Source organism: Trichoderma virens (assembly GCF_000170995.1).
Source record: "Trichoderma virens Gv29-8 chromosome Unknown TRIVIscaffold_91, whole genome shotgun sequence".
Lineage (NCBI taxonomy): Eukaryota > Fungi > Ascomycota > Sordariomycetes > Hypocreales > Hypocreaceae > Trichoderma > Trichoderma virens.
In genome coordinates, this window is record NW_014013658.1 from 926,085 (window position 1) to 938,856 (window position 12,772).

Consider the following 12,772-nt stretch of genomic DNA (forward strand, 5'->3'; position numbering starts at 1 on the left):
GCCAGCTAGTGGGGCATGCTGGCCACCCAAGATCCGCGACCCTCAATTGTCCTAATAATAACCTCACCACAGATCTCGGCCCGAGCCTTACACTATTCGGCGAAAAATAACAGTGATAACGCATGATAACTAAATTTACATTACAGGCAAGGTAGCGGCCATGTGACTGGAGAGGCACAAGGTACAACTGGAGGCTTATGGCCCTCGGAATCTTTGTTTCTCCGTCTTATTCTGCACATTGAATTTGTACGGACAACAGCTTCTATAATAGGAAGTAAAAGCGGAATCGCTTCCCAAATGATCCACTTTCTTAGCAGATGCCAAAGATTCACAGCGAAACAGACAGCTGCTTCGCTATGGTAGTTTGAAAGGAGTTAGTAATAGTAATTCTTTTCACTGCTAAACTGCCCTAATGCGAGCGGGTATGACCATCTACGGGATATCGGTGGACTAGCAGTGTTTGAAGACGGAGTAATTGCTAAATTTGTGGATTAATGCGTCTCTCTCAGCCCAGAATTGTCGCCTGGAAACGCATATAAAGAGTGCAAGTTCCCTATGTTTGGAAACATCCTACAATTCTTAAAACTATATCCAACTCATTTCCTATTTATCAATATGAAGACCACTACTACCATTTTCTGCCTGGCCCTTCCCCTTCTCGCCAGCGCAGCCCCAAACCTCAACAAAAGAGTGATGTGTAATGTCTTTAACAACGATGGCCCTGTGCACTGCAGAAGCAGTCCGCACTTTAGCGCCAAATCAGTTACCACGATCGGTGATGGAGATGCTTGGGATTTTTCTTGCTACAAGTCGGGAGACTGCTACGAAGGGGTTTGGTACGTCTCCCCTATGGCCAGTCGTCACTGAGAGTGATGGCTAATACTAACTATGATATAGTTCTTGGGATTATAACTGGGAACTGAAATGTTATATCAATGGATTTTATACTTCAGACCAGTGCAATTCCAGTAATGCCACCTTTTTCTCGAATCTTCTGGGTTATGCGACTGACAAGTTATGGCTTTCTGGCAGAAAATCTTCCCAAGTGTTAATTTCGGCACATATTCACAGTTATAATATGAGAGGCATTTTAAGTGTATGTTTGGGGGGTCGAATCCAGGTATTGAGGAATACATTGAGCAGGAAAGAGCTATGCCAACTCTTAGTACATGCTGGGGCAATATTTTTCCGCATGAGGACTAAAATAATTTGGGTTCTTCGTCGTCTTGAGGTTCATAGGTCTAGTAAGCATAGTCTTGTCGCCAGAAGGGATACATCAGATATGTACCTTCCAAAACAGATTTATTGGTCTGCCATCCCTGCCTGTCTTCAAAGAGACATCTGTGGAGGATATCGTCGATAATCCAAAGGAATATTACGGATCTCATACCCGTTTCAACCATTCAGTCTTTGAGAGAGAGCGCGAATAATGAGTATTGCGGCAATATGATACCCAAGGAGACGCTCGGACAGCTTCCATGCTATAATATCAGTTTTTCTCAGCTGTTTTCCCAATATCGCAGTGGGTAATTTCCGCTCATCTTTTTACTTTGAATGTAGGTGGATTCGATGGATACAAGTGATTTGGATACCATTTGCTATCCTGCTCCTCGTTTTTGTTATTTTTTAATAGGGGACGTGCTTCGGCTGAGGTCGCGTTAAATAGTAGTACTGAGATTGCGGATAGCCAGTCTTTCGTAAAGAGTAATTTGTATTCTTTACCCTCTTTTGCACATTCTTGATTAATTTTCCTCAAATCAATTAGGTTGTTAGGCTCATACGCAATGGCGCGGGCAAAATAGCTCCACGAAGTTCATTATGTATACATCTTGCACCACATCGCTGTATGATTCTTTCGCTAGAAGCATAGATTGCAATGAACAGCATCTGATATTTAGAATCCAGATGGCCAACCTACATGGTAGTCCAGCTTCCAATAAGCACATAGATTGCGAGGAAACGGAGAACGATGCACGAAGTACCTATGTACCTGTTGCCTATTTCGGACATCGTCCCAATGTAGCCATGGAGGCCCACAATAATAACTCACCGCCAAATTCTGCCGTGCAAATCCAACATCACGACATCAATCAGAATAGCAGTGCATCTGGATAAAAATGCATTGTATGGCCAGAAAACCAAGTCTATTTGATAACGCAAGAAGATTGACTATTATACAACCCATAGCGGGGATGCCAGTGGTCTGCCGACTCTATACTCTACTCTAGGCAATCAAGAGATGTATACCAGCGCCTGTTTCTAGGGCCGCTTCATCAACCCGGCCAAACAATCGAACAAGAAACCAAATTTCTCAAAGGTCCTGGTCGAAAATGAGACTGTTCCCTTCTATGTGTAATCGGGAAACTCTCAGCAATCCAAGGAAAGCCCAGCCCTTGGGCAGTACCGTAATAGCTGCCCCCTCTCCGAAATCTCGATCCATTTTCTCCTCCATCTCCAAACTCCATTTTTATATCGTCAGAACATGAAGAACTCGTTTATTTGGCAATCTCTACCCCCCCTGTTGCTCCCATAGCCTTTTTGAGGTCGCCTGGTTGCGTTAGGAGCCGTTCGTTGTGTCGAAAAATTTCGATTTCAGGGAACACTTACCATAGATGGCGAATTGACCGGCGGTCAGGGTGCCGACCATGAAAAGACGGGCACCGATACCGGTGTAAGAGCCACGGAGACCGAGCTCACGGCCAATCTTGATCAGACGGGAGGTGGTGCCCTCACCGGGAAGACCCTTGGTCTTGTTGATCTTGGAAAGCATGGTATCGGCGGGCTGGGAAACAATGGCAGCGGCGAAACCGGCAATCAGACCAGAGCCCAGGTTAGCGGTGGTCTGCATGCCGTCGGAGAGGGTCTCCTTGGGGAACTGGCGGAAGACAGCCTCAGAAACCTTCTCGAAGACGACGAACTTGGCCATGGTGTAAGGAATCCTAAAGACGGTGTAAGCGCAACTCAGTCCAATTCGTTCAGCTCAAGTACTTACTGCTTGAAGAGAATGGGTCCGAAACCGGCGTAGAAGGCACCAACACCCTCGTTCTTGAGCATCTTGGAGAAACCGCCAATGAGACCGTTGGCATAGGTGGGCTCAGAGACGAGACGGATACGGGTGGCCTCAAGAGGGCAGAGGGCAATGTCGGCGAAGAACTCAGCAGCGGCAGAGGAGGCCAGGTAGATGGCAGTTCGGTTGTTGGAGGCAGTCTCAGCACCGAGTCCGTTGACGAACTGGGCCTTGAAGAACTCATAACCACCGAACTTCAGGGCACCCTGCAGGAAATAACCAGCAAAGGTAGGACCAGCACCAGTCAGGAGAGCGCCAGCACCCTCATTCTGAATAACCTGACGGAAGCCACCGATAAGGCCACGGTTGTAGGTAGCAGGGTCGAGCTGGATTCGGGTCTTGACGCTATATCAAAAAGATTCGGTCAGCCATGACAGTTCTGATTTCACGTGCTAGAAGGCGGAAACGAAATCCTGAGCCCTCAAGAGGAGGAATCAAGGGAGTAGCAGCATACACATCGACGGGGGTAAGACCACCGTGGGTGACGGAGCAGCAGACGGCACCAGCGAGGGCGAAACGAGAGTAGAGAGAGAATCCCTCGAGCTTCTTGGGCTCGGAGAGAGTGACCTGAGCAGCAGCCATTGTGACGATAGAAATTGAAGCAGCGAACAAACACTGAGTGGGGAGAAAAAAAAGAAGTCTAGTTGGGTCGAGAGGTTCGACGTGGAGAGGTTTGAGGTTTTGTCTGGGGAGGGCGGTGATGAAAAGCGGCGGCTTTTTGTTTGAGGTCTTTTTTCTTGTTCCCTTCTTCCCGGGGTGGCGCTAGTCTAGGGGCATGAAAAAAATTGTTGCTCGGGAACAATCGGGCATTTCAATTGGGCGGCACAAGCGACCAGGCGGGTCAGATAACATTCAGGTGGCTGAGCCTAGCCACAGATTCCAGGGCGGCTTCGAAATCGGTCGTTCCGAGATGCCGAGATGTGAAGAAGATAGGCTGGTGATGGTTTTTATAGTATGTAGGACAGTCCGCCATCTACGCAACATCATCAACTATCTTGCGCCACTGTTTGCAGACACTGGGTTTCTCTACACCGCGGCGATGATAATTCTTACTCAGCCAGCCACCGGTCGGAATCGATTCACATTCGGAGTGTTGTTCATGGGTCCGCACGTCCTTTGCCTGTGGCTGGTGTCTGGGTCTCCCGAGGCGCTCGGAGCCAGCGCTCGGAGCCATTCATCTGTCCAGCCTTGCCAACGTGGGGCATTTGATCCCGCTAATCGCAGCTGGAGGATATTAAGCATACAGATGGTCGATATTGATGTAATGAAGTGCCGCCACGGAGCAGAACAAATGAATGTTGAATCCGGCCACCCCGGTTTTTGCCGGAGGGCAGTAGATAACCAAAACTCAAAATGTACGGAGAAGACATTGTTTGCCAGGGGGAATTGCACACTTCCATCATCTCGAGTTGCCATCATGGTGCAATTTTTCTTTGCCAAGTCATCTGGGCAATGGCGGAGTTAAGAAGATATCGCTCATCCTACGTCCGACGTCATGTGTCTCGGACTCATTCAGGGACTCTCACGAGACATATGGTAGCTTCATATTGGCATTGTCCTCGTAAAGTGATGATCAAGAATGTGAGCATGAAATGGTTTTCCAAGCCGTGTCTTATTTCCCCGTGGAGGAGAAGGTGGCGTTCCTATTTCCCCAATTCTGGCCGACATGTGAATTATCTTTTTGAAGTATGTCTTCAAATTTTCAATTGGATAAAGAGCATATCCACCCAATGCTGTCAACACGGCACATGCAGAATGTCTAGGAGAAATATTTAATAATACCAAGGCGCTATATACCTTTTCGAATTTCTCTTCAGCTTCACACATCTACTCAAGCAATGTCGTTCTCGTTCTTGCCTCTTTTTTTTTCGACTACCCTATGGTTGAGGCTAACTTTAGACCTGCACGTCATGATCGGCAGAAGAATTTTCCGGAATCGCCGACCCAAAGCAGGGGTCCTGTTCTTAGTAAGCGAGTCGAATTAGGTAATCGGAGAGACACATGAAGAGACATGAACGAGGAGTGCGCGATCAACTGGGGAAAAACAAAGCGTAATGGGACCAAAATGAAGAAGATAGATGGATTGCCGTGTGAACGATACTCATGTTTTCTCTAATTCTCAGACAGCGATTCTGCCCGTCGTTATCTTCTCTTAAGTGCTTCCAGTTTCCCAGTATCCTGGATCTTGGAATTCCAACTTAATCAGGTAGGTTGAAGTTGTTATAGCGTGACTAAAATTACCGATATGACCTCTCTAAATAGATATTATAAATTTTCAATCCATATGATTCTTAGAATGAAGATCTGGACTTAGTACGAGACATACGAAGCAAATGCTCCCGGCGAAGACTGCCCAGATCGCTACCACGCCAACCAAACAAGTTCGTAAACTAAGCTGTCTTTCACAATTTGTTCATGAGGTGAAAAATATAAAATGTAATAGCAGAAAGGCATGAATTGCTAAGAAAATAAACTAACCCGATGTTATTGAGAGCTTACTGCTAAGTGGAGTGGTCAATGTGACTGTGATACTTCGGCCTATCATCGACAGAGAATTGGACAATCATCTTGCAGATCAACGAAATCCTTCTTGTTATTGCATTTACGGAGAATTGCGAGTACATAATCCTGCCATTTAACCACCTTTGATCTCTTCAACATAAGATTTTCCTGACCACCAGTTGGCAACCGCTTGACAGCTGTCATAGTGGCGCATCCCTTTCACTACGCACCCTCACTTCTGCTGCAGCTTGCCCGTTGCCGGGTGACAGCGTGCATATTTTTCTCTCTCTTTTTTCTTTTGGAAGTCCCGTGCTAAAACTTCTTCTTCACTCCACACGCGTGATCTCGCGGAGTGGGCTTTTCTGTTTCACACCACCTCGCCACCTCGTTCTTGTGCCGGCGTAGTTTGCTCCAGCTTTTCTCTTCGTTGTCATTGCCACTACCTATGGCGTCCAATCTTCTTGATACCGCGGAGTTTGATCCTATCATCGCTTTAGGAGACAACATGGAGGAAGGTGAGAAATCGCCTGAGGGGCCTCAAAGCAGTTTCAAAAGATTGGCCGCCATATCTGCCTGGAACAGCGTTCTCTTACACGTCAATGATACCCTTTTGCCCGGCTTCGCTCGCCATCACATTGGCCGCCTGGCAAAAAGCGTCGCTTCGGGTCTTCGAGTCGAAGTTCAGACGGCATGGGGATCTCACATCCCTTCCACAGTCATCCTACGACTTCAAATCAGAAATGGGGACGATGTAGGCGATTTCGCAGTCATCACCCTGCCAATGGGTCAAACCAAGCTGCCCTTGAACGTCGATTACTTCAATGCAGCTGATGAGTCCTTGATGAAAGATATGTTTCCCGATCCAAAAACGGACCCTTTTGGTGCGGCTCACTCACGATTTCGCGATCAAGACTTGCAATATTTTGAGAATATCGACCGTACAGCAGGGATATCTTCCTACATCAAATACACCACTGCAACAATTGCACGAGTCACTGCCGTGGTAGAAGCCCATGAACTCACCATCATGTATCCATCGAACTTTTGGAATCGCATTCAACGTCTACCAGCTTCATTGCAAAAAATCGCCAAGAACATCAAGTCGCTATTTGACTCGATGAATCCGGAAGAACAAATCACGTTGCACATAACACTCCCAGCCATCCCAAAATGGGAACAAGATTGGCATGTCCTCTTCACTGATGAACGCAAAATTAACCCCGGGATTCTCGACATCCCATCTCTCTGCAATGGTCTGATCGAAGATTTGGATTACTCCAAAATACTTGCTGGTCGCGTAAGCCTTGCCGAACAAGTTGCATAGAAGCAACACTTGGCAGGTCAATGCGACAAAATAGTCTTTCGGGCACGTTTAATCCCATTCCCTGGCTCGAAATGGACTCCAACTACTAACGACAAGGAAGAATATGGCATTTTTGGCACGCACTCTCCCACAGCCTATGTAATGGCCGTCAGTATGAAAAACGTCAGAGACTTCTTGCCCAACGTCGGAACCAAAGTCAAGGTGTACCTCAGAGATATCGCTCAAAGTGGCTATACACTGCCAAAGCCGCTCTTCACTAACCTCCAAGTCGTACATCTTGCCAGTAGGCTCAGGTCGGATATTCTTCATGCAGAGTACAAGGCAAGCAACAAAGTTGATCGTGAATTTAGAGGCAGTTTCCGGGAAAGAAATCATCTAATATCGGAGCTTTTTTTCCAGCAGGCCACCGTGGACTTGGCGCCGTACCTCCACATGCCGGCCAAGGATGATGCGCAGCATGAAGAAGCCCGGAAAGCAGCTGAATACCTCAAGAGTATTGGCGAGGAAGATGATATGGCGCATTATATCCGCGTTTACAATTGGGTTCGCTCGGCCTTGTGCGTTGCACCCAAGACTAGGTACCACGAGCCCTACTCGGGCTATCGCTTGGATCTTCCGCCTGGTGTTTCTGCGGATGTCGCTCTCTTCTACGTCGAGGTACCTAGACAGCGAGACTGGCCTCACACATTGAAGAATCCCCCCATGACGGTTGACATTCCAAACATGTCTCCCCCAACTGATCTCCAACAGTTCCTAGTCAATGCATTCGCGAATCAAGACGACATCATTCGCGCCGAAATTCGCTACTCTCTCGATACAGCGTTGTACGAAGAGCCCCCAGCATCGTCTCTCAAAAACAATCTCACCCCCAACCCTGTGGCTGATGACTGGTGGAAGTCTATGGTGCAATCCTCTGGTTTGCCAGAGTCTGACCAAACCAATCAGTCCCGGATGCTGGATGGCCCGCGAAACGGATTGGATAACTGAGTGCGGCACCGTCAGAGAGCACGTCGACCATTTCAGAGACGAAGAGGATCCACGTGCATGAGAGGGACCCAATTGGGCGACGAAGTTTACAAAATCCTAGTCGTCTGAGCTTGTTGTCCCTGATGCAGCTGCTTCTACTCCCTAGACGACAGATCAGGCTGAAGGCACAGCCTCCAAAAATTGGGAAGCGAAATGACGAAAGGGAGTAACTATGATCGACTAATCTTCTGACATTTGGCAAATTCACCAAATGCTCGATTGACCAGTGACTCGACGTAAAAGCTCAGAAGGATACCGAACACCACAATCGACGTCTACTTGCCGCCAAGGCTCATCAATGATCTATCCGCTGCATAGCCACGAGTCAGTATGGTTGATGTGGTTTATTGAGACATCGGTAAGATGAGAATGCTAGCATACGGTTAAAGAATATGGAAAAGTGTGTTATCTTCATTTGCAATAGCTAGAACAGAGATACAGCCGTCTCCGGCGAATTTGAGTCAAATTTCGTATAATCTTGATAAGGGGTGAGATATCTAGGATTGATGTGTCGTCGTCGGCCACTCGGAGGTCATAATGTGCAAAGATATTGCCTGCAGCTCGTATTCCAACGACTGTACGTGAAGCACCACACTATAGTCCGGTGGCGGCCAAGGTAGACGTATTGCTTCCTTTAGGAGCAACCTGACCTCTCTATGATACAAGAAAACCTCGTGTGGGATTCCCCATTACATTCCAAGGCACCATATGCACAGCGGGGCCGTTGCCCAATGCTCGTCCAAGCTCACTGCCTAATGGACTCGCCAAAATTGACCAAGCATCCCAAGACCCGGCTCAGTAATGCCATCATTCCTGTCTTATGGATGGAACATTATCACTTGTTGAGGCCACGACCTACCATGAGTGCGGACTTGGGCCTTCTCCGACAAATTCAGCATCGGCAAACCTCTACGTTGCGATGAATCATGCGTTTGCTCCCACCACACCTACCCACAGCGGCATCCCCGTCAATAAAAGCCAGGTGGTGAGGAGCTGAAAGAAAGCCACCTCCAGTTCGGGCATCGAGAATTGTCCGTGCTCATCACCGCAAGTTGCCCAAGAGGGGACGAGACAACTAGCGGAACGGTGGCCGAGGAAGAATCTCGACTACCCCAGGATACCATTGGCCAGAGCGTTCCGGTGATGGTTATAAAATTAGCCTGGACATATTGTTGGCTGCAAACATGTGAGGGCACTCACCGGCAGAGGGCCCAACAACAGATCGATCAGAGTCTATCCGTAATAGAGCCCACTGCCAAGCCAGCGATCCAACAAGATAATGGAGACGGGGAGGCGAAAATGAACCCCCTTGTCAGTGTAAAGATGAAATTCTTTGAGCTTCTGTACGAGTACATAGCTTGAATGCGGGTTATCAGGTGCACAGCCGAGTTAATCGGGACAGCTGCTCAGCTCAGCTAACCATACTAATAGCATCGACCTTGGAATTTCATGTTACAGAGACGGTCTTGACGGTCACTCCATGGCCCCATTCGCCACCCTTCAATGCACGGACTTGGCCCAACGATCGGGCCACCAGAGGTGGACCAGGATGGACCCGACGAAGAGGAGCTTCACAGCATTGAACATGACAAGAGGTGGTGTATCTGGACTGAGTCGTCGCCCCGCACGTGGGTTAAGAAATGTCATCTACACATGCCTCTTGCTGGAATGAGGTAGCGGTATATGAAATGCTAGAGGCTGGCAAGACTGCAATTGGATGGGCCGATCATGCAATAAGTCTTCGCCTCGATGCAAAACAGCGAACATGGGGCAGTATAAGCTTAAGATGGCGGCTCCTATTTGACAGCCTCTCGCATGTGAGCTGTAATGTCGGCAGCATATACGAAGCCATGATGCTATTATTACACCTCGAGGCTCCAGCTACCATGCGGCGATCCGCTTGTGTGTGCCAGTACTGTACGGAGCACGAGCACGCAGCCAAGCCTGTCGATGAATACGGGATACGGAATGGCGGGGTCTTGTGCGTGGATAGCGGCCCTGGCCCCTCAGTGCTGGATTTGGAGATGCTTGTGAGCGCACAGCTTGTGTATTCATGCAGCCATCTCTAGCTCAGCTGCCCGGAGTCGGTTGCAGCGATATGACTGGATGGGAAGCCTGCATGAAGCGGTTGGTGGCTGCAGTGCAAGTTGGTGCGAGATGGAGTTGAGCAACCTCGTATTCACGCAACACGAGAGAAGAGGAACAAAGAAAAAGAAAAAGAAGCAACAAAATTAGAGGGATGATGCGTTGTCACCTGTCAAAGAACTAATCGAGTGCCCACAATGACAACACAAGAATCACCACCGACAATGAATCTTGGCAAATCCAGTCGCTGCTTTTGACAGGCCGATCGCTGCATCAACTTGATTAGGCTGTACGAGCCACTCGTCGGTGTTTTGCCTCTCCGGGGCGACAAAATGGCTCAATTGTTGAAGCACTGCCGACGTCTCTTCTATGACGCTGTCAAGGTCCACTGAGACGCAAATGCACATCGAAGACTCCATAGCCGTACCGAGGCCAGTCGCTGCGTTTCCGCCTGTGGATTGCGCGACCTGTGGGAACGACTCTGGAGATCGGCAGGGCGTAGGAAAATTGAACCTTGTAGCGGTGAAATTGGTTGGATCGTAACGATCTCGCCAAGAAAAAGAAAAGAAAAGAAATAGAAGGGAAAGGCGAGATCAAACAGAACATATTACGGGGAAGAGGAGACGAGAGGAGACGAGAGGAGCAGTTTGTACCTGGTACATCATACAGCCGTCATTCCGCGTGTGCCGCCGAGGTAGATTGACTTCGGGTGTGCGTTTGTCGTTCCTTCCGTTCAGATTCATACAGCGGCTAACATCGACTCCAGCCCAACCGCTTTAGCTGCATCGCAGCTTCCTGAGTGCAAACGGCAATCCGGGAAGGATCGATTGGCCACGGAGATACCTCCAAGTTCCTGCTCTTCCGAATCTCTACGCTCGAATAATTCCGCGCGCTCATTCTCCCATCATCATCCTTCATCCATTTTTCAGCCGGCATGATCCCTCTCTTGACTCACTCCACCACCCCTGTTAATGCCAAACAGACCAGCACAGCCCAGCAATCAACACCCCTGCTAATTTGAGTGGCTAGGGTGGCCCGACTTACCACAGCTTGACCCAAGCAGCGGCACAAACAGCCACACCTCACGGACGCACCACAGCCAACCATTTCGCGCGAGACAATGTTTGGAAGCAATCATTTGCGCCTTGGCAGCCTGCTTTGCACTTCCGGTGCCGCAACCACGGTGATATTAGTGGGAATGCTACGAACTACTGCTGATGGTCACTGGTACGAGTAGTGAATAGAGCGCTTGCAACGTCACGGCGACCCGCCAACCCGGTGACGTACCCGAATGAGACTGAGGGAGGGAGTGACGATCGGAAACAAGAATAGCAGCACCAGTGACAGCACAGTTACGAGAACATTGGAAAACACTTTGTAGTAGGCTACATTTCCAACTCAACGGGAATTAGCTCTACGCACACCGGATGTGATGCCATCCAGATGGATCTGCAAGGAAGCAGAGGATGGTAGTACAACTTTTCCTTCTGCAAGCTCCCGGGTATTCTTGTCGACCAAGCAACTCATCACGGGAAATACATCAAATCGCAACTGGCCTGAGCAGAGCGAAACCGCACACCGTGACATGACCATCAATTCACACCCTATGTTAGCCGTGGTCGAGACGTAGTTGACCATTCACTCTACCAACCTCTTTCTGCCCTACGAGATCGATTGGCGCCTTTAGCAAGACACATGGCGATAGTGTCTCACCGGGTAGCTCAGATAACGGGCGCTTAGGTCCTCGTTATCGATCTTCTACAGTATGCAGAGCATAAGCCTGACCATCTTCGTAGGCGCAGTGGATTACTAAGGCTGCTGAACCGCCGAGCTGTGCAGAAACAGGGCATGGTCTGATTTCTAATTTCGGATCACCGATACGACGGACCACGAATCTCGCCAATGAGCCTGGACGGAGAGATTCAGGCTTGCCGCCTTGCTGATCATTTCCGGTGTCCTCTTGACGCTGGAGAGCGCTTTACAATACATGCGTTACTGCATGTTACGTTGAGTCTGATATCGGCACCTGCCGACACGGATATTATATGTGGTTGCTATCATTAGCAACGACGCCAACGGCATGTGTACGAATGCCGTATTACTCCAAATAGCTGTGAGCATCCTGCCCCCGTCTAGCCACGACCTAATACTGTACAGGCTTTGCACAACATTTGGTCGCACTGGCGCAGAGGGGCTGTCCGTGGGGTGGAAATTGTGGGACAAGGGAGGGCTGGAAAAACAGGAAAAAGGAAAATACCTTTTGTCCCTTAATCGAGTTGCGAGTGTTGCTCAATTTCCAGGGAGTTCTACTACGACTAATACCCTGGGGTACTAGTACGGAGAACTCCTAATTACCAAGTATTATACTCCGTACCATACTTGATGACAGAGCACAATGGCCGCCTTTCCCCGTATTAAGTGGACAAGGGGGTTTGTCCTTTCAGAGATTGCGATGGATGGGTGCATGTTTCCAAAGACTCGCCGAGAACGAGGGATGGGGTAGAGACGGAGCCAAGACGACTAAACACCGCTGCCCAAAGCATGATCGAGATTGCGGGATGAGCAGAAACAAATGGCGAGAACAAGAGCGACCGAACGAATGACAAGCGGATGGGCAAGCGAAAGCACAAGCGACGGCGAGAGACACGCCTTGTTGAGACAGAAGCAGGAAACGGTCAACAGGCGCAAAGGATTGGCTAAGGGACCACCACTTGGAGTGTGAGAGACAAGTCGTCAATGGGTAGTGAGGCGCCGCCAGGTCCTCCTTG

At 49.0% G+C, this 12,772-nt stretch overlaps 3 protein-coding genes across 3 annotated transcripts; 2 read left to right on the forward strand and 1 right to left on the reverse strand.

The window, feature by feature from the left end:
- Positions 1-615: 615 nt before the first annotated feature.
- Positions 616-1,196, forward strand: TRIVIDRAFT_65112 (uncharacterized protein; the record flags this gene model as incomplete). Its single annotated transcript, XM_014094791.1, has 3 exons — positions 616-836; positions 898-1,096; positions 1,167-1,196. The coding sequence occupies 3 exons, from the start codon at positions 616-618 to the stop codon at positions 1,194-1,196; spliced, it is 450 nt and encodes a 149-aa protein (XP_013950266.1).
- Positions 1,197-2,124: 928 nt separating this feature from the next.
- TRIVIDRAFT_217149 (uncharacterized protein) lies at positions 2,125-3,789 on the reverse strand (the record flags this gene model as incomplete). Its single annotated transcript, XM_014094792.1, has 4 exons — positions 2,125-2,548; positions 2,608-2,939; positions 2,993-3,412; positions 3,522-3,789. 4 exons carry the CDS (start codon positions 3,647-3,649, stop codon positions 2,496-2,498), a joined length of 933 nt encoding a protein of 310 aa, XP_013950267.1.
- Positions 3,790-6,074: 2,285 nt separating this feature from the next.
- Positions 6,075-7,880, forward strand: TRIVIDRAFT_206725 (uncharacterized protein; the record flags this gene model as incomplete). Its single annotated transcript, XM_014094793.1, has 2 exons — positions 6,075-6,866; positions 6,990-7,880. The coding sequence occupies 2 exons, from the start codon at positions 6,075-6,077 to the stop codon at positions 7,878-7,880; spliced, it is 1,683 nt and encodes a 560-aa protein (XP_013950268.1).
- Positions 7,881-12,772: the final 4,892 nt, after the last annotated feature.